Raw genomic sequence first — 25,091 nt, 5'->3', positions numbered from 1 at the left:
CGATGAAAACGTTCTTAATCTTACCAATCATCAAATGAACCAATTATAACTCCATAAAACCAAACAAACCAATCCAATAGAACTTCCAAAATGGACAAACAAAAGTCCTATCAAAACGTTTCAATTATGTATATCCGAATGGCGATCAAACGATACAAGATTCACACAGAACTTCCAAAGATTACCACCAGTTCCTTGATCAAACAATATCAGCAGATAGGAAGAAACCGGTATCAAATTAGTTTCGAAGATCAAAGGGGGAAATTCAACAAGTAATAAAAGTTTTTACTTTAGGCTCTGAACAAATGCTTTGGGCAGTACCCTCATGGCTTCCACTAGAGAGATAACAGGGAAACTTCGGTATTTGTTCTAGGAACTACCAGGAAACTATGATTATGAAGACGTCTGTTTAAATTGACCATGTAAACTTTGCATTACCTTTGTGGAGTGTTCTCAACTTGCGGATGAAGGTATCGAAGGTATATTTGTCAAGAACTTATTGGAAAACCGAATTCTTCGTTCTAGATTCGTTTATTAATTTGAATATGTTAAAGAAGGACCTATTTTAAAGACGGGCGGGATATATTGAGAAGGAAAAAATTAAAAAATAAACTTATAAAGACCGACACACACACGACAAGACTGATGACTGTTGATGAAGCGAAAGAGGTATATAAGATTCGTTGCAATTGATGGTCCATTGTCTCTGTCTACCGGTGCTGCTTCTGGAGATTATAAACGTTATTGCCTATAAAATGAAAAACAAATTAATTTCTAAGTATTTATTCAAGAAAATCTTTGTACATTATTAGTCATAAATTAATTATTTTAAATACCTAATATTAATGTAATAAATACATAAGCAATGAGCAATAATTTATTTTGAAACTTAAATAAACAGTCTTAAAATCTAAAATAAATAAATGCATTATCAGACAGTGCCCACCTTATAACTAAAATTAAATCGTAAAAATACCGAAATTACATAAATATAACTAGACATATATTTATGTAATCCTGCCCAATTAATAAAAACAAATATCGTTCTACACAAACTTATATGTCGTACACATAACTTTTATTAGGTATATTTAATGTGATGTGATAAAGACATTCAATATAAATAATTGAGAGGGCTCGAAACCTACCAACGGTAAGTACCAATGTGACTTTTTCCAAGTTATAATAAGTACTTTCTAAGATTATTTAGACATCACTGACAAACGATGAAGTAAAACAACGTGAGGAAACCTGGGCTTATAATTTCTAATTATGAGTTTGAAATCGCCAACCCGCATTGAGCAAGCGTAGTGATTAATGCTCAAAACATTCTCCGTGTGAGAAGAGGCTTTGGTCAGCAGTGACCACTTATAGGCTGTTGATGACGATGACCCTCACGTTAAAATACATTCAATAATGCAGTATTACTTAATAATTCACCAATTGCTGATATTCACACGATCTGTGGTCATTAAAGTATTTAATTCTGTATATTAAATAATGTATTTAATTCATGTATGTAGGAATGAAATCGTTTAATACATTACTGGGAATATGATAGTAGTATTTCAATGATAGCACTGTTATTGTCATCAATGATTGAGCGATCAGCATTCAAAGCGATCGCTTTAAAAGTCAGTTGAATGTTTTAAAATATTGAATTACATTGTCTCTCAATACTTGTCCTGATGCACATTACTAAAGCCATTGAAATTTAATATTAAGCTCTTGTTTATCCGTAAATGTAAATGCAATATTAAGCTATTGTTTGCAACGTTTTATTTTAAGCTGTTGAACAACTTCAGCTTTTGTCAATTAAATCATTTATATTGATAAATAGGTACTTTTGAAACGACAACAAACAAATAACTAAATAGTCTGTCAGTCTGTCCGTTAGTGAAGCTAGGCGCTCATTCCGAAGTGTAGCCTGTTTTTGGATCTAAGTGTATTTTAAACACTGTGATAAGTCAATGTTTTCTCCATTATCAATAACAAATATCTTATAATCAATCTGATGTTTTTGACTGTGATGTATGTACCTAATCGATCATTAAACATTACAAAAAGTTTTGTTCATTTTTGTAAAAATCCTTTGTAAAATTATCCACCACAAAAATCCCAAAATAAATTAAAATAAACGTTACTAAAATATTTTAAAATAATGACAATAAATAAACTTATGAACTAATTACGCCATGAGGCCACCACTTATAACCACTTATAACTACTTATGGCGTTTATGCAACTGCGCCCGGCGCAGTGATGTAAGTGGGGGAGGGTGTGGGCCTGTGTTTCATCATGTTGTAGGCCCTGTTTGAGGCCCAGTCCTTGGCGTAACCCCCACTGGCGGAATAGGCGTAATTGTTATTGTAATCTGCGGAGTAGTCGCTTGAATCGCTGCTTCCGAAGTAGGAGTAGGACATTGGATGGTGGTGCTGGAAAAACAGAAAAATATTTATTTATAATTTATCAAAGGAAGGTACTTTTTACTTTTCGTCACAACGTTGCCCAGTGCTGTTAAAATCACAATACCTTATAAAGATATAATACAAAACTAAATAGCTACTAATGGTCCAAACAGTACGGTCTATGAACATAAGGCCTAAATATCAATTAGTACAACATTATTGTCCTACCACTATTTAATAAAAGTACATCGAGTTGTGTATGATAATGGTATTTGATGGGGGCTTTTTTCGGTTTTTCGTAAATTTCTCAGTAGCAGCACGGAGACTAGAATTGTGCCCAGTATATGGTAATAGGTTCACCCCCTATTACATGGGACTTATAACACTAATGGTGTAAAGTGGGTGTACATTGTATAGCGGCATTACGTGCCGTAATGTGCACCTCTGCCTACCCCATCGGGGATAAAAGGCGTGACGCTGCATCTTTTCACAATCGAGATTAAAATGTAAACAGATTGAAAATGTGCAGATTATTTCATAATTTAAATACCGATTCGTTTGAGTGAATAAATATTGAAAGGATTTCCGCCATTTCATAATGGCTTTGTAGTTGGATTAACTCATTAATTAATTAAAAATATATAATTTCAGCTGCGGTTATAAAGTACATTCATACGAGAGAACATGATATTCACATCGTTACTTTTGGCTATTTTAAAATAGGATTTAACTATAAATAATTTTAATGGTGCTTTTTTACATGAAGTAGGTACAAAGAGGAGATGCTATAATGTGATTGTGCACTGTGACACAAAAACGGATACTTTCGGCGACGTATTGATTTGAAATATCGCATGATGTTATTTCTATATTGCGTTGTATAATTAGAAATGCTTTTTATCTAAGAATAAAAAATAAAAGGTGACGTGTTGCCAGGACTTCGGCTCGAAGAGAAAGAGTAGGAAGTAAGTAGGAACAGAGTGATTTTTAGTCAGCCTCGCCCAAGGCGGGAAAAGTCATTTAATAATTTCCCCTCTTAAGATAGGCCCACCGCCTATGATTTTCAAGTATTCAATTCGTGGGTACATTTACAAACATACAACAATTTGCGGTTCACACTAAAAGTTGCTCCGTGCGGATTTCGAACCCACTACATGTGCTACGCGCCAACGGTGCAAATTGAATGTAACTTTCAAACAAAAAGCATGATGTGACTCACTAGTCAGTAGTGAGTATTGCACAATGCATTATAATACAAACTATTCACTATTCATGTATGGCATGAAATCAATTGCTTATCATTCCTCTAACAAGTGTTAGTCAATACATGTGGAATTTTATGATATACTATTGCATTAACCTTGCTTCTATCGTATGATTTATAGCATAAGATTCTAAATAGAAGCAAATCTTTATCTAGCCCACAAGTAATGATCGTAAGCCTGCCTTCTCCGGAGCTGCGGACTACCTAGCAGGTTTACCGGAGCTCCGGCTCGAAAAACAGGAGTAGGAACGGGGTGGTTTTTAGTCCGCCCAAGGCCGGAGAAGTCATTGGACGATTTTCCCCCAGCATCAAAAAAAAAAGCCTGCCTGCCTTTGCTGGAGCCGGTCAGCTCGCTCACAAGCGTGGGCTTGAACATGAACATGAAAATATTGCTATTTTTTACATTGAGCGGCTTACAGTACAAAGTTTTCCTGTATAGATAAGAAACTTTGTATCAAATTAATAATTAAACATAATATTGAAAAAACTTCAACACTTTAAAATAAATCGTTTATTTGTGAAACTATTCATTAACCCCCGACGCAAAAAGAGGGGTGTTATAAGTTTGACGTGTCTGTCTGTCTGTCTGTCTGTCTGTCTGTCTGTGGCATCATAACTCCGAACTGCAGTGATTTCAATTTGGTTTTTTTCGTATTAAAGGGGACTTATCTGCGAGTGTTCTTAGACATGTTTGATGAAAATCGGTTGAGCCGTTTTAAAGTTATGGGCCGTGAAAGTAACGTAAGCGGGAGATTAACCGAAGGTCTGCAAATATACTGGGTAGGGGTCTCAAATGAAACCGCACTGAAAGAAAATATTGAAAGATATCATTTATTCGTATTAAGAAAAATAAAAAAATAAATTAAAAATTTAAAAAAAAATAAAAAAATTAATAAAGAATTTAAAAATTAAATTAAATATTTTATAAAATACAAAAGTATAAAACCTTCACCAATGTAATCTTTAGCCTACTTATAGAAATAAAAACTAGTAATTAATAAGTAAAAAAAAAATCAACGAACTTGACCTTGATTGTAATCTTTACCTTAACAAGAATTGAAATTATAGTAAGTATATGTAATATACTAAGCCTAACTTATCCTTACCTACCTATAAAAAGTATAAAATAAAAAATTAAATTAAAAATTTAAAAAACCCCGACACAAATTTACCTTTAAAAAGTAAAAAATAATAAAAGAAACCTAATCTTAAAGTACCTAAGAATGTACTAATAATTCTAAAAAAAAAAAATACGTCGCGTTGGGGGACCGCATGAATACGGACCGCACACCGCCGCCCGCGCCGCTGTATTTCTATTTTCTGCGTTATAGTTAAGTACTTAAACATCAATTTACTTTAATGTTAACACCAAGCATGTGATACTTATGAAAAAATCGTAGAGAAGTAAGAAATACATAATTAGGAGCGGTCCCCCAACGCGATGTATTTTTTTTTTTTTTAGAAGATTAGCATTCTTTGGTACTTTAAGATTAGGTTTCTATTATTTTTTACTTTTTAAAGGGAAATTAAGTTTTTGTGTCGGGGGTTTTTTAAATTTTTAATTTAATTTTCATATGTTAACAAAATATTTTCTAAAAACTGAGCTGGTGGAGTTACATTTTCATGCCTTGCCCAACTTAAATACCATATCACAGACATGATATGAACTTACCACTTGTGGTGCGATCCATTGCAGTATAACTCGCTGCACTTCCACAAGATTAACATTGTGTCTTCTCCTGTGAGTGATTTCAGCTCCACAATTGACACAATATATAGATTCACTAGGCAAAATCGGAAAGTCCAAGTTTACGGGGTCGTCGTCATGTAAAGCGGTTTCGTTGCCAGGGTTAACGTTTGAGCGGGTACTGAGTCTAAGAGTGAGCCGGGGTCATCGGATAGAAAATCACCAGAATCCATTTTGAATAACAGTAAAAATATCCAAAAAAATAATATTCACAATATAATACGAAAAAGAACTGTCACAAAACTGTTGTCATGGCAGTGTCACCAATAATAACAATAATAATTACAAAACTGTTTTTATTCTTATAATAAATTGACACTCCCGAATAGAAATCAAAATTCATTAAATATTATTATTAAATGTGAACTTATTTTTCTCAATACAGCTGTTCAAAAAGCCCATTTTGGTTGATGTCCTTTCTTAATAATAAAATTTAAAGTCAAAGTAAAGCATTTATTTCAATTACATAAGGCACTTTTGAAACGTCAAATTGAATTGTCCGTCAGTCTGTCTGTCAGTGAAGCTAGGCGCTAAAGTGTAGCTTCGAATGGAGTCCATTCTTACTGTAACTAATTGTATGACAAGGGCAGGGACTCGAGTTCGTGGAAAGCAAACTATTTTAATATAAAAACATCATCACAGTGTTGTTTACGACCAACGAAAAATATATTATCTTAAATGCCTTCGTGGAAATCGTAATATGTCCTCGATTCTGTCCCAAAGGAATAAGAGATCATTATGTGCTCAAAGGAATACGTATACAGGCTGTGTCATAAATACGAAATAATATTATTATTGTCACTGAAGTTTGTCTTATATGTATACTATAACTTGGTCTGGTCAAAAAAAAATCATTCTTAAACAGTTTAACGACATCTCTATTCTACATACACAGTTACGCGGGTACATTCACAGGTGTAGCTAGTAGGTTCCACTCCCTTAATGCATTATCGCAGAAATAATATTATTAGCGAAAAGTTTTTGGTGCGGTTTTGGGGGCTTCAGGGTACTTTTTCACCACAGATATGCTATGTAGCTACGCTATGAAGATGTAATAGGAAATGAAACTTGTGACCGTTTCAACTGATATTAAGCTATGTTACCGTGCAAGTAAAATGTGTTATAAAGCGCCGCCGCAAAGTAGCTGTGCAAGGAAGATGAGCAGTTTGAGTATGCGATTTATCGATAGTTCCATATAAAAAACATAGCTTAGCTGAGTCCGTTTCCACTAGCGCTAAGCTATGTGTACCATTGAATATAAATGATGGAAGCCAAACACATCCACTAACCTAACGTAGCGTCATCTCATCTCTGGTGGAAAACAAAGTAATAACAATTATAAAACCGTTACACATAATTATATAACTCATTTCCGTATTAGCTGACTTGGGTGCTAGAACACTTTTAAAAACGGAAAAGCGGGCGAAGCCGCTGACAGAAGCTAGTTATTTCATATTCATGCCACACACTGTACATTATATAAGTAAGGATAAATACTCTCATTAAATATAAACATGTATAATGTACCTAGAATACGCACCGGATTTTATAAATAATAAATAGTCAGAAAAGTAATATCGCTTATATGAATATCGCTTATAAGAAAATGTCTAAAAGGTATAATGAATTTATAATGTCGTGTTATCATAAGAAATTGAGAATAACAAGAAAAAAGGGAAGTTCATTATTACATGGATTATTTCTAGAAAACAAGACTAATAGCTTTGAATATGAAACTAGTAAATAATGTATATATACTCTATACATATCTAAATGTATTTCTTTATTTTTAAGTTATAAATATTTTAGTCACAGTTATTATTATTATTTGGTTTATATACCTATATAGATACATGTAATTTAGTAATTTTATTAATAAATCTCTCATTACGACTCGAATAGAACTCAAATCTATAATATAAAAATAAGTCGGGTTTTTCCTTCCTGACGCTATAACTCCAGAATGAACGATTTCTACGGTTTTGCATTCGTTGGAAAAGTCTAGGGTGCTGTGAGGTTTATAGCAAAAAAAAAAAAAAATTAAAAAAGGAGAAAAGCCCACCTGGTGGCAAAATTGAGTTCGGCGGGGTTTGCTTGGAAAGTTTAAAATTGTACATAGATATTTTTTTATAAGAATACTTGGGGTGTGATCTACAATCGAATTTATATGTTTTAATTATTAATTCTCCGAACTTTTTCACCAGCTTAGACATTAGCCTGTTACCAGGCACTATTACCGACCACTACGAATTATCATTAAAAAAAATTAAAGACTACAAAGTACTCATATACTTTGTTTGGCCAAAGAATCAAAATCCCAAGCTTAACTCTAAAGGACGTAGGTATAACGAGGAAGTCAGTTGAAACCATTGACAGAAACAAACAAAACTTAACGTTCAACAAACAAACATACAGTCATACAATATTCATATTTGCTAAACAATTTGATACCAAGGACGCTATGGACAGTGGTATCTGTTAGATGAAAGCTCATATCAAGTGGCTCGAGATAATACTATTTATTTCGATGCGTTTGTGTCGCGAGTGGATGACTGGGATGGCTGGATGATAAGACACTGGGATATATAGTTCATATTCTTTGTCTATAGAATGATGAAATAGAGTATTTAATTTTATAGTGTGGGAGAGCCATGCTTTGGCACGAATGGGCTGGCTTGACACAAGTGATACCACGGCCTTACAGAAAACCGACGTGAAACAACGCTTGCGTTGTGTTTCGTTGTGTGAGTGGGGTTACCGAAGGTACAATTACCTCTTCTTAATCTTTCTAAACTCCGATTCCCCAACAACCCTTAAATTCCTAACCCCAAAAGGCCTAGAACGCACTTGTAAAATCTCTAGTGTTTCGGGTGTCTATGGGCGGCGGCGATTACTTACGATCAGGATAATGATGAGAAGTACTAAGCTACAATTGCTATCAGACTCAAAGCTACATTATATCTGCCCAAAATAGTGGAAACAGTCTCCCAAACTAACCATTGTATAAAATTGCATGCTCAACGTATTAACTCCTGATTGCTTTAGCTTCAATGCATAGTTCAACCCGAAATGAAACACGATTTCGCCAATGTACGTTAAACGAATCACATTCGCTCACACCAAACACATTTCGAATTAATTGATTTCTGATTGGACGGTTTTCGACAGTTTTCATTGTGTATCGTCGATCGCACGAAAGTAATGCAATAATTGCAGATTTTTGGTTTAAGTAATTCAAAAAGACTATCAGAACTCGTTGTTTGTTTAAAAATATTCATAAAGTTTTAAATTAATAGAATGCTACACTTATTCTATACGAGCTTAATTGTATAGTGAACTAAATATATTTAGTTATTTTTTTATAGATCTGTTACAATAACCTTTACGATCTGCCTGATAGTAAACGGCTACCGTAACTAAACCACACTAGTAACCTATTTTATTAACTAGCTTCTTCCAGTGGCTTTGCCCGCATGCTCGTGGGATTAAAAGTAGTCCCGTACAGTAATTTCAGCGTGATTGGCGAAAGGAATATCAAAACAAACAAAATTTTATATGTTTTATATTAGTGTGATAGTGAGATTTTTTGGGTCGGAAAATTTTGGATGAGGTGAGAAAGAATCAGACTCTTACTCACTAAAAACAACCCCGTTTCAACTCTTGCTCCGAACCGGAGCCCCAGTAAACACCAAGGTCGTACACAGCCTCGGTATTATACAAGGTTAGCATCATGAATGCTTTGCTAATCATTATTATCTATCCACTTTATTATTTACTGAAGAAATGGCTCATTTATGAGACCTTCACCCAATTTTTCGCTTTTTCTCGTGTCTATGTGATATAATAACAAATCTACTATAACCTTCAATGTTTATTTATCATCTAATTCGGTGTTGTAGAGGAAAAATTATATTCCTATTTGATATTAAGTAGAGGGAAAACGATATACCAATATTTGACGATATTTTTTATATCTAAGGTAGTAATTTTACCAATAAATTATTTCTATTAGTTCGCATTACATCATAATGAGCTTAAATTGCTTATAAGGAACATTAGACTGTATTAAGTAATTGATTGCCGCTATTGTATTCATATTTCACTTAAATAGCAGTTCCAAGAATTTCCTTGTCACGTATTTTGAACTTCCAAAGACTTCATTATGATATTCTTTGGCAATTTTCATAATTTTGCTTCTTTATGTTCCTTATATAAGAAAAATTTGATTTTTTAAATCAGTGTATACCCTTTCAAGATCTTTGTTTAGCAACACATTTAATTTTTCTGGGCTGATTTCCTTGTCTGTCTTGATCGTAATTGTTGGTTCTTTTGGCACTTTTGACTGCACGGTTGGTGCGGTGGCTGGGCAACTGGCTGCCGTGCAACGTATAGCGGATTCGATTCCCGCACGGAGCAACTCTTTGTGTGATCCATAAATTGTTGTTTCGGGTCTGGGTGTCATGTGTATGTGAACTTGTATGTTTGTAAACGCACCCACAACACAGGAGAAAATCCTAGTGTGGGGGAACGTTTTCTTAAAAAAGAACTTTAAAAAAATCTCTTAACCCATTTTTAATAACCAATAATAAATAGTCTACTATTAACTAAAAAATGCTGATGGATTATCTTCTAAGATAAAACCATTAAATGAAAAAAAAATGGCCACCATTGGCCTGCGCACGTGATACTGCCATTTTGGGAACCGCACCATTTTGTGGTCACAATATGTCATAAAATATGGCGATAAGCCCCCAATTTTGCAGAAAATTGCCACAATCTGCAATGATTGGTGAAATTGCTCTCAATTGTGCTTCCCAGTTGCAAACCGAAATATTTGGTGGGCAGAAATTTTAATTTTAAAATTCGACATTTTCATTTTTGATTGGTATCATGTCATGACTGTATTTTAAAACTGTGAGATACAAAAACCTTGATGCTATTTTTGTAATCTGAGTTTAAAGTTTTAACCCTTAAACTGGCAAGCACTTTTATTTCTTAAATTTGTTATTTTAATGTTATTATTTAAAAAATCTGTATATTACAGTTTTCGCGAAAACCTGTGTACTTCAGAGAGTACATTGCCAATTATAGTGTAAACTACGTTTGTACTACGTGTAGCACACTGCCAATATATCACTAATACTCATTTTGTTAATTTATTACTTTATTTATAAAAAAATCATCACAAATAAAAAATGTTTTAGTATGACATTGACGACAACAGTCACGGGCATACTCTGCAAGATTATTTCGGAGAGTGCAAGGTGGAATTGCACATACTTGAATACCCCTAGTCCTTTGATTCATCGAATCACAAGACAATCGGTGAAGCGCCACTACTTCATGGTAGATATCCCACCCACTGGTACCAAGCGCTATGTTTCAAGCTTCCTTATGTGAACTGCTACAGAGTGAACATTCTTTGCCGGAATCTGTGTTTCCTGAACAGCATAACCTGGGTGTCTTCAAAGTCCGCGTGAATAGGTTGCTGATAGGACAAACGTGACTCCACCGTAGGCCGCATCATCACGTACGAACTTGACGAAATAGTAGCCAAACGTCAACCCATCAAACGTAATCAAAACTCAAGTTTTGTTATTACCATACTGTAAAATATAGAAATAAATTACATATTGAGTAGCACTATTCAGTTGGCAATTTACTTTTATAAGTTACTGGGACTCAGCAAAGCTGTCCCAAAGAGACAAAGTCCTTAAAAATACACACATAGCACAAAACAAAACTAATAAAAAGAACTTTCCAGAAAGACTAACAGTCAAGACACACACATAGGGACACAATTTAATTTATTTACATTTTACCTGGACCCTGCAAAACGTATACTAGACCCTTGTCAAGAGATTTTGAGAAGGGTTGCCCTACCATTCGCTGCTAGTACCATTTACTTTTCTATTAATTAGGAAGTCTAGCGGAGTAATGTTTTAAAGTAGCCATTAGTAAATTACTGGAGTTAATTAAATTAATAAATATGTGTGGGAGATATTTATTGAGGATAAAGGTGAGGCAGGATGGTTGGTTGTCGTTGTATATGGCACTGGCATACTAAAGGGAAAGGACTCCAGACCAGCTGATGATGATAATGTTGACGAGGGTGAAGATGTTTATAAACTACAGTCACATTATACCAGTTAAGTTACGAGTCCTATTGCAACCCAAAATTATGCTCCACAGAGTTGAATTTCCGGAGCTGCGGACAACGTAAAAGGTTACCGGGGCTCCGGCTCAAAGCAGGAGAAGGAACGAGGTGGTTTTTAGTCGGTAAGAGTCTGACACTCCCTCCCGCCTCACCCAAGGCGGGAGAAGTCGTTGGATGATATTCCCCCTCAAGAAAAAAAAATTATGCTCCACACAGTTGAATTAATATCAGAAATGTTGCATCTTGTATCTCACAATATTACGTTGAAAATAAATCAACAGATTTTGGCTGAACACAATTCCAAACTCAAAATTTATGAAATTTATCCTAACTATTTAACTTGATCACTGATCTTTTTGGTGTTAAGCCAAAGATACATTAAGGGACAAATATCCTGCAATACTTGTCGCCAGTAACGTTGGGTGAAGTAGTGCGACGTTGCCGGGCTTTGGTCGACATACCTGGCAACATCGCGCGACACGACATCGCTTTCAAATTTTCACCCGAAAATTTGGTTGATATGTCATCGATACATATCGTAGGACATTGGTCCGCTAGAGTGTATCCTTGGCTTATATTTATAACTTTAAATTAACTAACGAGAAGAAATTTAAAAAGAAATGATCCATACCTTACAAGCCTTCAAGGTGCTTAATACACTGGGTAGCAACAGGGCAGCTATCAACAACAGCTTCTTGATCAGCAGTACTGACAGCAGGATTGGGATGAGCAGGAGCTTCAGTTTAAGGACTGCGAACAGTGTCAGCAGTGGTACTATTACTGCTAACTTCTTCTTCTTGCCTCGAGCTGGAAATAAAGTAATGATTTTGAGTTTATTTGTGATCTTTTTATAATTATGTATATCAAAGTATATTAACAGGACTTGTTTAATTCCCACATTTTAGATAATAATGTATGTTTTTCATGTTACCCCACACTATCCTACACACTTTTATCCTATGTCGTGAATGCGTTTACAAACATACAAGTTCACATACACATTCACATGACACCCAAACCCGAAACAAAGATTTGTGGATCACACACAAAGAGTTACTTCGTGCGAAAATTGAACTCGCTACGCATTACACAACAGCCAGTTGCCCAGCGATCGCGCCTACCGTGCAGTCTAGCGTATTTTTATAGAAAGATTTCGAACGTATAAAACTGAGAAAATATATTTTGTATACCAATACGAATTCGTATACGAATCGGAAATCAAATAATTCTTCCTCTATTATCAGTCTAAACTAACGAAGAAACCACAAAAATCAACGAAGCATCACCTTAACCAGTGAACCAAATAAAAAAAAAAACAAAAGAAAAATTAATCCACCACGCTCACAGTGACAATCGTGCAAACTAAACGAAATAATTATGGAAGACAAATTATTTGGTCGCTTACCAACTTCGGGGCAAACGGCCCAAATTCATAAGAAACGCTAAAATTGAATTATACAGTGATTTAGTTCAGGTTGAGACAGCTGTCGCATCAGGTCATGTCCCACGGTATAACCTCAATATTTATGACCTCAACGATCGATTGTAATTACAATTATATGGACATTTTAAACGTCTGTTAATTGCTCTCGTTTTTTTAAGGTTAGGAAGACGGGTTATTTTATTTGGGTTATTGTTTTATTAGTTACGTATGGTCGCGTCTGTTTGTTTTGAACTATGCCATGAGATTATGGCAGACTAAATTAACTAAAAATCACGGTACATTAATGGCGAAAAGCTCTACTAGTTAATGAGTCACAAGAGACTCTACATATTTCTTCATTCATTTAAGTTAATTTAGTATGTCTCACTCGATAGTTATTGTAAACAATGGTAGACTAGTAAAGTAGTGATAGCAGAGTATACATTCGACAACAGTTCGTGTCAAAAGCACCAACTAAGGAATTAGGTAATTGTGTGAAAGAGACAGAGCATCTCTCTCTGATACATTTAAACCTACAATCCCAAATTCACCTTGTATTAATACCTCCTATTTCCTCCTAATCCTCATTATACTTTATTTCATCTTCTAAGTACCTAAGCCTTGCAATTTTACCTCACATACTAATTTCATTTCTTCCTCAATAACCCATCCCTTTCTTTCACTTTTATAAAGAAGAGGAAAATCCTCTTCCATTATATTCCAACTCCTCAGTGCTGAATATTTTACATTTCTATTACCCGTTTGCTACGAATTCGCACCAAGATTATGCAGTGCACTTTAATATTCCGTAGATAGAAGGAACTAGCGAACGAAATTCTCTGCCAAAAATTTTGCGGTACATTGCGAAATATATTTTTGGAAATTATTAGTTGAAAATTTGAGAAATAGCTGACGCCTAGTTGGCTTAGCTACGACTCTACGAGTATATGGTGTGCCAAAAATGTTCGGGAAAACTTTCACCGAAATCTATGATTGCTGCGGTTACGAAATGCTAGGAATGATCGGTGGTGAGCAAATAGATCAATAGCGTTTTCTTTTTTGGTTTATGAATGTTTTCTGTTTTGCAGTGCATGTGTTTAGGATATTATTTAGGCATCCGCGACGGAATGAAGGAAAACATCATGAGGGAACTTGGGCTTTATATTTCTGATTATAAGTTTAAAATTGCCAACCCGCATTGAGCATGTTGATGATTAATGCTCAAACCTTCTCCGTGCGAGAGGAGGCCTTTGGTCTGAATTGGCCACTAATAGGCTGTTGATGTGTGTTTTTATACCTTAATGTTCGTAATATATTGTAATTGATTAAATTTTGATGAATACTTTTATTTTGTGTGGGTGAATTTTGTAATAATTTTGCATTGATCATCTAATAATTTAGAAATAATATCAATTTAAAGTTGTTTTTGTAGTCTAGTAAGTATTATAAAGCCAATGTTTAGTACACACCTGTCTTAGCGTAACCGACATCACGTTTCTGGACACTTTTAGTTCCAGTACTATCCCCCTCATTGTGTTCATTATCTGGGAATCAAAGAAAACGTAATTTTGTAATTTATTGTTTGATGTTTGACTTCTAGAGTTTAGCAACTATTATTAAGTCTTTGACTGCCAATAGAAAACTGTTGAAGGCAAATCCTCCGCTAACGTCGGTCACCGGTGACAACCACAGTGTTCAATGTGTTAAGTTTCAAATTGATAATATTCAAGTATTTTTACTAAAATTTGGTATCGTTATCACTATTTTTGTATGACTGAATGTGCTTGTCTATATTTTTATGGAATAATGGGCAAACGAGCAGGCTGGGTCATCTGTAAGCGATCAGCGTCGCCTATGGATACCCGCAACACCAGAGGAATCACACGCCTTTTAAAAATAATACGCTTTTTTTTTTAAGGTCGTATCCGTTCGTATGCTGAATCATTGTGAAATATTTTTGAATTAAAAGCTTAATCAGATTTGACTGAAGGTCAATATTTTATAAAGTAATGTATATACAGTTAAATATGATACAGTTTGGATCAAACCCCTTCTAAGAGGCTTGCCCTTATGCAAATCATTCTAATCTTCAAACGACAACACGCTCTGTGAATCACAGATAAGGTACATATTTGTAAAATATACAATGACCCTTTCAATAAAATCTTCAAGACGCGACTTATACTTGAGACCCAAAAACAGACTGATTTGCTCTTGACCGTATTTCTTTTAAGGGCCAGAATACTTTCGAAACCCATCGATATAGGGTGAAAGCACAATTTGCGGTCGCCACTAGCCCACAAGAACAAACAGAGCAAAGTAACCACACCGGTAATGATGTCATTCACCCTTTCTTGGTACAGACCTACTGTTTAGATTCGGCGGCCATGTTTGCGTCGAAGGCAGTGGTAAATATAGAACAGAGATGGTGAACCTGTACGTAACAACGTGCCATTAAAAAAAAAAACGTTTTTTGAGGTTAGACTTTTTTTTAAGTGGGAACAATTATCCAATGACTTCTTCCACCTTGGGCAACCCAAGAGGGAGTGTCAAACTGTTATTGACTAATAACCACTCCGCTCCTACTCGCTCCTCCTACCCGCTAGGTAGTCTGCAGCTCCAAATCGGGCATCAGTCCCAGAGGGCAACATCTGTGGTGGTCTAATGGCGGAGTGCGACATGTGCCATCAAAATATTTTTATTTGTGCAAAATACATGCTGAACTGGAATCATCTGGATAACTCTGAATCTTTAATGATATTCATATATGAAAATAGCGATAGGCATAGTACAGACTTTGTAATCATGAGCCCAAAATATTGTGCTGCGCGACATCGATGGTACGCGTGCCAATGGTTCACCATCCCTGAAAGGAGTGACATAAAGTAATGCGTGTTTTTATTTGACTAATGACGTGGCGTACGTAATTGGAACTTGATGTATGTCATTGGAAATGAGTTGTTTTGTTGGGACCTTATATTTATATGAATTGTTATAGAGGTGGAATTTATTGGAGAATGTAATATCAAATGTGAAGAAATTGCGCTTTATTAGGAAAATGTTGAACATTTTTGTTAGAGCAGCGTTATGCAAATACATAATAATTAATAATATCATGCCGTAGGTCACATTTTCTGATACATACAGCAGTCTCGAATGATTAATATGGAAAGCAATTAGGACTTAATATTGATCCCGGAGTACGGTCAAAATAATGATTTATTTGACGAAATGTTACTGAAATATTTTGTTTTTTTGATAGTGAACGAATAGACGCATCACCGCACGCACCACTCGAAACAACAGAGATATTAGAAGTGCGTTGTCGGTTAGGAGTTTAAGGGTTGTTGGGAAATCGGGGATTAGGAACATTGGGAAATCGGTAACCTCACTAACGCTCACACAATGTAAGCGTTGTTTCACGTCGGTTGTCTCTGACCTTCACTCCTATTCATGCCAAAGTATGGTATTTGTGTTTTCTGGCAAATTATTTACAAATATAATATATAACTACGTACAAACAACCTTTAGCAGTTCTCCAAACAAACTATTGCTACGCTATTTATCAAACCACAAATCTACACAACAAATATCCAAGTTTATGAACGCAACTTAAAGCGACATTCATTTTTAATCAGCCCTAGAACAGCACTTTACACTTTAATGGAAAAGTTTGTGTCAGGACTTGGTAGGGAGTTTGTAAGTGCGCCCAACTTTCAAATGTCAGTTACAATAAATAGCTAAGTACGCAATCGAATCAGACAGGTTGAAACGTTATTGTTGAAGAGGATTTTTGCTGGTTGAGTGATTCGTTTGTTGAGGTGGTCCTTAGTGTCATGGTAGAGGTTTGGAGTTCGAAGTAGTCGGTCAAAGTATGTCTTTTTTTGGCGAGTTTTGACCATAGGATGGAATGTGGATTTACTCGTAATCGCCCTAACCTATTGTCATAATAATTATAGCGAGTACAAAAAATACCGAAGGCTATCTACTGCTACTGATTGGCAAGGCACACAGAAAGACACCCAGAAGACAAAGCCCCATTCACAGGATCGACTAAATCAGCGCCACTCTGAACACTACAGTCTGCGATGCCGAAGACAGAACAAAATCGTGAACGATCCGGTCCGCGACAAAGTTATTCATTAAAGTCACGACCCTCAGCATTGATGACAAACGACGCAAAGAGGAAGAGGAGGACTCAGTCGCTTATTGTCTGACTCAAAATATAACTAGGAAATTGTATGTGGTACATTTACACGGTTCTGAGAACACCTCTGCATATCCCTGTAGGAGAAATAAAAGGATGATTTTTTTCACACTTTTTTAACAATCTTCACTTCTAGGAAATCGTTTGTTTCGTCCAGTTGAGTCATTGTCCCATCAAATTATGGATTTTCCATGAAAAGATTACTGACCTGAATTGAAAATGTCAAAACGTTAGTTATTACTCAGTAAGATTTACTAGGAAGTCCAATCAAGCTGAAGAATAAAATAAATTTTGACTTTATTAAGTTAAACTGACTTTTATGGCAGACATCCGGTCTTTTATGGTCTTTATAAATTTGATAGATTTCAAATTTTATTACAAAAAGGTAAAGTTGAAGATACGAGTTACTATAGGTCTGAAATTATGTGAGATTGCCATCCTCCTCGGCCAGCCACAGCCACACAGAAAACTGACGTGAAACAACGCTTGCGTTGTGTGAGTGAGGTTACCGGAGGTCCAATTACCCACCTTCCCAATCTTCACAAACCCCGATTCCCCAACAAACCTTAAATTCCTAACTCCCAAAAGGCCGGCCGTAGGATCACCAATGAACACATTTGAGTATGAGTTAAAACACCAAACAAAAAAATCACACTTGACACTTATCACACTAATATTATAAATGTGAAAGTTTGTTTGTATGGATAAGTATTTGTCCGTCAATCAGGTTGAAACTACTAGACCGATTTGGCAAAGGCAAACAAATACACAACTACTAGAAACTACTAGACGCGACTGGACCGATTTGGCAAATGGTCTTGAATTATTTGTAGAAGTCCAGGGAAGGTTTAAAAGGTGAGAAAAAAAAATTGGAGGCGATAAGACGACACCTAGTAATTGAATAAAAAAATTAACTGATACTTTTTGATCAAAACCATGAAAGTAATTCTCAAAAATTTAACATAAGTTTTGAAACTTTTCAATGCCTGTCTTTCTAAATTAGGACGTCTTTGTTAAAGGATTATTCCTAACTTTGTTTAAAGAGAACTTAATTTCCGATATCTACTGGCTTCGGCATTTACAAGGGAAATCGTTATTTTCTTAATACTAATGATGCTTTGTACATTGTTGAACAGTTTTCTTGAACAATATTTTAACATTGTTCTACCCATTTGTGAAGTTATAAGGTATAATATTAGAAGAGTATTCTTCTTATACATAAATAAGTATTCTATTTTATACCTATAAAGATATTTTGAGATTCTACTGAAGAATGTCTGTATCTTGTTGATCATGTGAGTAAATAAAGGCTTTACGATGCTTTTCCATCAGAGATATGCTATGTATATGTAATAGCTAAGCTGTGAAACAATATGACCGTATCCGTCAATACTAAGCTATGTAGCTGTACGAGGAAGATGCGTAGCTCGAGTTTGCGATGTATCGATAGTAGGGAAGCCATCCATAGCACACATCAATCAACACTACCTCCCATTAAAGTCGTGGAAGATACTTTTAGAACACCTTATATAATAAATACTTAATCAATTACCCCATTGTTACATTGAACTAAATTATCACAAGTCGGGAATCCCTGTAACTGACTGTTTGGGGTCAAAAAAGGTTATAACAAAGTCCATAGATTCCAATGGGCCATATCCTCAATATATTTCGATTTTCAATATTGCGGTTACTCGAATATGAAAGGAAGGTCAAGGACAAAATGAAAGCAGAAGGTCAACTGCATTAAATTATTTTATTAGTATAGACATAATTTGTTTGATTGTATTACTGATTTGTTTGTTATGTAGGTTTCAAGTGCCACGCTTAATTAGTGTCTTGCCACGCATAATCAATGTCTGACGAGACATATTTTGATAATTTCGATTTCGAATCGATGTTAGAATTACTCGTATTAAAGGAGACTTAATTGATTTACAAAGTAATAATTACAGGTTTTTTATGAAATGTTCTAATATCTAACATCTCAAGATCTCATCTGGCTTGCGATGTTAGACGTTTGAAACCAGCAACACCAGAGGAGTTTGTATATTACGATATATATTAATAAGTTAAACAATATTTTATAGAACACAACAGAATGACCCCAAACTGTTTTAAGAAAATTATTAATTATTATTAATTAGTTTGGTTTTACAAAAATATTAACTCGGAATATTATATACCTATTTCAAATTTCGTATTTAAAAGTAAAGAAACGTTTCGTGAAAGAAAAATAACTTGAAGTCGTTTGCCTTTCCTTCGCCTAGCGACGGAAAACTACTCGGACCTAATTAGCTTAATTAACAAGCGAGCTACTTGTAATTTTAGGATACAAAATAAACACTAACGATCTAGTAAAATGTTACTAAAATATACGAACAAAATAGTTTTACTTAAAGATTTTCTTACATTGTATTTTTAATGTTGAAACTGAATCTTATTCCAGTTTAAATAAGAACCTTTATTAATTGGTTTATTATGTTACCGCTCCAGCTTCGCATGAGTACAATTTTTATATATTATGGATGTATTACACGTATAAACCTTCCTCTTGAATCACTCTATCTATTAAAAAAACGCATCAAAATCCGTTGTGTAATTTTAAATATTTAAGCATACACCCCTTTGTATCAAGTCGCTTTATTTTATACTATGTGGTGATAGCTGTATCCATGAACTTTACTTTTTTAGAAGAATGTGCCGATCGTACAGCGGATTTTCTTTTTGTACAATGTACACTCGACAACATTAACTAGTTAGCCATACATCGTTAGTAAGAAATTTCCCACACATGTATATTGTATAAATAGTAAATGTAGTTGTAAATGATAGTTGTGTCGACGTATTCCCTGGTAATTAGATAGTGTTGTCATGTGTGTATCTATCTATCTAAATCGATCCTTACATACATACTAAGTCGTTTCATAAATATCTTTGTCATAGTATAAGTAGTGTAATAGTGACTGCTATTACTCTTAACTCAGACTGCACGGTTGGTGCGGTGGCTGGGCAACTAGCTGCCGCGCAACGGGTAGCGGGTTCGATTCTCGCACGGAGCAACTCTTTGTGTGATCCACAAATTGTTGTTTCGGGTCTGGGTGTCATGTGCATGTGAACTTGTATGTTTGTAAACGCACCCACAACACAGGAGAAAATCCTACAGTGGGGCAACGTTTAAAAAAAAACTAAGACTTTTTACGCTTAACTCAAAGACATAATGATAAATTAAACTATTCCTTAGTAACGATTTTGTTCTGAAAACTATTTGTTTGTTTTGTTTTTCAAGTAACCATTAAATGACTCTGAGTACGGCGAAAAGACACTATTACATATTTTAAAGATCTTACAGAAAAAACACGAAAGGCGACCTTAAACTCCTTTACACAAAGACGCAATTGTTATGTACAACTACTTGCCTACGATACATTATACTACACCATTTGAATACGCACTTAAATAAAATGTCCACAATATCCAACGCTAGGGCTTCCTATACTACCCTAGTTCACGTTTAGACCCTTAAAATTTAGATCCAGTTAAATTTCTGTGAACCAACGCTTTTGTGGTCCAGTATCCGACCACGGGGCCATCGGATCACGTAGGCTAACTTTTTATTAGGGTACCTTTGGTAAATAGCCGCGGACCCTTATAAATTGGTCCACTCCATTAGTCCGCGCATCACTCTGAAAGGCTTAATTTTGTATCCGGAACGTTTTTGACCTAAATATTTGATGTTTAACGTCCAATAAATAATTTTGTTTTGGTTTTAGTAGTTGCGAAAGTTTGGTCGGATTTTGAAAGGGATCTTTGTATGGCTTTTGTTTTAGAGGGATCTTTGACTGCTATAAAGGTAAGTAAAGTTTAGCGGTGTAATTTTGGATTGGTGATATTTTATTAACAATTTGAGATCCAGATATGATCTGAATGTAGTGATGGACTGCCACCCAGGCATTCGCCCAGCAATCAATGGATATGAACAGTTTTTTTAACGTTGCCTCACAATATTTATTATTTTTGTGCCGTGGTTGCATTTGCAAATATACACGTGACATCCAGACCCAGAACAACAATTTGTGGATCACTTTGTGTGAGTTGCTCTGTAAGGGAATCGAACTCGCGACACGTTGCGCAGCGGGCAGGAGCCCAGCCACCGCAAAGACAATGATGATAAAGTAACATGTATGTGACATGAATAAAGTAACCAAGTAGAATTATGAATTATGTACTTGAAAAAGGAAAAGGGCTAAGCAACAACATGTCCTTGACTGAGCAACAGAAGGTCGAAGCAATAATATTATTGATTTGATTGTAGATGTTTCTTCGAAAATATTTATAACTGGCACGTGTAGGCGCGATTTGAGGATACCAAGTAATATGAAAGTGTCCTTATTATAGATATCTATTTACTAAAACTTGACTTGTTTAGTAACATCTAGTCCTCTTAAGAATGATTCACCCTGTACCTTGTCGCGACGAGTCTATGAGAAAGATTCAATATAAAATAAAGCCGCTCAAAACTTGTAGACCTAGTACGCAATGAAATTAACCAAGGTAATAAGAATACTAATATAAAAACTATATAACAAACATAATTTATAACCTCTTTTATAGTAAACCGTCATGTAAAGTTAGGCAGTCTAACCTTATGACCACTCTTAATGCTTTACTACATTTTATACCTTTTACTACTACATTTAGAACATAATTTTCTTTGACAATCAAATATATTTGAGTTTTCAAGGGCAATATTCGTGTTAGTCCCAAATATAACGTAAACACGATAAATAAAATTAAATCAACGTTTATCGCGGTAATAATCTCTAGTGTAATGAATCAAAGAAATGTGTCAAACATATTTTTCTGAACTAGTTTTTATACTGACTACGCTTGTTTAGTTTGGATTTTCTTATTCAGTTTTATTTACCGCCCAAGTTAATTAATAAGAAATTTTCAACTAAAGTCTGTGGATTAATCAGAGTTTTAGAAACATGCTTCGGCACTATTGGACCGGCTCGACCAGAGTGATACGGCGGCACAGAAAACCAACGTGAAACAACGCTTGCGTTTTGTGAGTGAGGTTACCGTAGGCCCTATTACCTCGCTATCCCAATTCCTGATTCCACAACAACCCTTAAATTCCTAACCCCCAAAGGCCGGCAAAGCACTTGTAACGCCTCTGGTGTTTCGGGTGTCCATGCGGCATATACCATAGAAAAAGTTCGCACAAAAAATCTACGTAGATCAATCCAAAGATTAAGTAAGGTCAATAATTTCGGTCTTTGATGCAACTAATATTCCAAATCACGAATCGTGGATAGCCATTGGTTGCAAGTAGCAGATTTATCATTCAGTGTGGTCGACTATGGGGGACCTTTGTCCAATTTTGGACATCTTCCGCCTAGTGATATGGATAACGCACAATTTATTACATCCAAGTTTGTCGTTACTTGCAGGGTTGTACCCTGATTGGGCAGAAAAAAAGTTTTCTGGGATATTTTGACTAAAAGAGTAATGTAGTAGATTTTGGTGCTATAAGTATTTTATAATGGTATGCCCACAATGAACCTTTTGAACCGATTCCTGGATTGAATGTCAGAGTGCAAGTAATACGAGTGAAAGAAGATTATTTTTGTCGGAAAGTTTGAAGCTTTGCGAAATGTAATTTTTTTTTCACTTTTTATTTTGTAAATAATAATAAATTGACTTTGGTATTAATCTGTTCAATTAAATAAATATTTTTTGTCAATGATATACATAAAAATAAATTTAAAAACATCGACAGACAAACCAACTAACGAAAGCATTAGTATGCAGAGTCAAGTCAAAAGTCTGCACAGTAATAACGTACGTACAAAATGAAACGAAATACAGGTTTCAACAAACATAATGAGGTATAATTTTCTCTGTAGTTACACGTTGGGTGAGCAAGGTCATTGCTGCCTGCCTTTTGACAGGACAAACGAATTCACTATTAGTCTGTCAACGAATTTTGAGTCTTATTAAATTTTTGTGTGTAAAGCATATTGACCTCGTTTTTTGGTAATCAATAAGGTCGTGAAATGGTTTTACTTCCTCGAAAAGTTACTTGTACATAGTGCAATAAGTGGCATAACAGTGGCAAGAAAGCACACGGCCCACCTGATGGTAAGTGGTTACCGTGGCCTATAAACGCTTGCAACAATTGGGGCATTACATGCGCTTTGCCGACCCTTAAGAAACCTATTTACTCCCTTCTTGAAGTACCCCATATTATAGCCTACTGGGAAAACCTCGGCAGGCAGTTTATAATTTATAAAGCTCTTAAGAAAATGAGCTGTTTTCGATAATAACGTGATGTTAGATTTATTATACGAAGTGCTAAAGTGACGCTTAAACACTCTCTCAGTGAGCTATGGTTTTTCATCATCATCATCAGCCGAGAGACGTCCACTGCTGAATAAAGATGGTTTATACCATTACAGATTATTATGTGTCAGATACGATTCTCAGTCCAAGTAGAAATGGCAAAGAAAATTAAAATATAGGTATTTCATCTGGATTTAGAAAGTATAACAAGCCATTAATCTACCAATTGACCTCTCCAGTCGTGTCTAATTGAAGTTCCATCAAATTTATAATGAGCAGAAAAGCAAAAGTGGTTAACTTAGTGCACCTGTATTTCTCACGAAATTTCTTAGTCATTCTTTTAATTTACTGCCTCGTTGGTCGAGTAGTCGCAAGTGCGACTGTCGCCGGACAAGGGGTCTTAGGTTCAGTCTTCGGGTCGGGCAAAGCATTACTGGGCTTTTTAGGTAGTAGTAACTGGAAATGTGCCCAGTATACATTAATAGGCTAGCCCCTATTACATGACAAGTCACATTGTGACTTATAACAAATTGTGAAACGTGGGTCTACATAAATATCCATAGCGGCATTACATGCCGCAATGTGCACATCTGCCTGCCCCTTTGGGAATAAAAGGCGTGACGTTATTGTTAGTTTGAATTAAAAAAAAAACTTACCGCTATCATCAACTTCTTCAACAGTTCTGGCTCCCTCAGGCAGATTCACTTTCAAACCTTTGACCTTGAAAAATTCTTGGACTAACTTCATAAAATACTTGGCCAGCTCCGCCCATTCGGACAAAAACCCTCTTGGTTCACTGGCTACAACTTTAGCTTCTTTATTCTCCTTGATTCCCAGCTTTTCAATCGTTTCTTCATCTAAAGGTACAAGACTAACTATATTGTTAGCCTTAATAGTTTCATTTTTACTCAAATTGTCACCGAATATTGCGTTTTTAGCTATTTTCACTGCTTTGTACTTGACACAGGATAATGCTTCTCCTCTTAGAAAGCAGCCGTCTTTGACGTATCGGAGGTATCCGTCTTCTATTGAGTGGATTTTTTGGATTGTAACTAGTAGGAGAATGGTATGGAGGAGAAGTGCTGGCTTGTGGTGTGATGTCATCGTGGTGGCTGGAACAAAAAATAATACTTTGTTTTTAAACCAGTAGTACATCTTGTCTAGGCTAATTAATAAAATCGGAGTGTCTGTTTGCAATAAATATAATATTGAAATATCCGCCTTTTACTACATGCACATAAATATACATACGATGCATACAGCATGATCACATTTTTTTTAAATTTTTGTCTGTCTGTTTTGTCCAATAATGTCTGAAATGGCTAGACCGATTTTCTCGGCACTTTTATTAGTAGGTAGCTGATGTACTAAGGAGTAACTAAGACTACTTCTATTTTAGAAAAAAAAAATTAAAATAATCGAAAGTCTTTCAGAATTCATTATTCTACGTGGATAAAGTCGCGGGCAACAGCTAACACTATTATAATAATTTCAAATATCAATACACCATTTTATACGAGCGGAAAATTTGTCACAC

At 35.2% G+C, this 25,091-nt stretch overlaps 1 protein-coding gene across 1 annotated transcript; it reads right to left on the bottom strand.

The window, feature by feature from the left end:
• Nucleotides 1–2,046: 2,046 nt before the first annotated feature.
• Nucleotides 2,047–24,658, bottom strand: LOC118270618 (uncharacterized). Its single transcript, XM_050697911.1, has 4 exons — nucleotides 24,211–24,658; nucleotides 14,469–14,543; nucleotides 12,208–12,383; nucleotides 2,047–2,435 (listed from the first exon to the last, which is right to left on the bottom strand). The coding sequence occupies exons 1-4, from the start codon at nucleotides 24,656–24,658 to the stop codon at nucleotides 2,238–2,240; spliced, it is 897 nt and encodes a 298-aa protein (XP_050553868.1). The 3' UTR covers nucleotides 2,047–2,237.
• Between the last annotated feature and the right edge of the window lie 433 nt (nucleotides 24,659–25,091).

The sequence above is a fragment of the Spodoptera frugiperda genome, chromosome 13, assembly GCF_023101765.2.
Source record: "Spodoptera frugiperda isolate SF20-4 chromosome 13, AGI-APGP_CSIRO_Sfru_2.0, whole genome shotgun sequence".
NCBI classification, from domain to species: Eukaryota; Metazoa; Arthropoda; class Insecta; order Lepidoptera; family Noctuidae; genus Spodoptera; species Spodoptera frugiperda.
This window is presented reverse-complemented; position numbering and strand designations above follow the sequence as displayed.

Coding starts and splice junctions, on each gene's coding strand:
- LOC118270618 (XM_050697911.1), bottom strand. CDS start 24,658: ATGACATCACACCACAAGCCAGCACTTCTCCTCCATACCATTCTCCTA. Junction 12,384..14,468: donor TGTCGGTTACGCTAAGACAG/GTGTGTACTAAA, acceptor CTTTATTTCCAG/CTCGAGGCAAGAAGAAGAAG. Junction 2,436..12,207: donor GCACCTTGAAGGCTTGTAAG/GTATGGATCATT, acceptor CTGTTTTTCCAG/CACCACCATCCAATGTCCTA.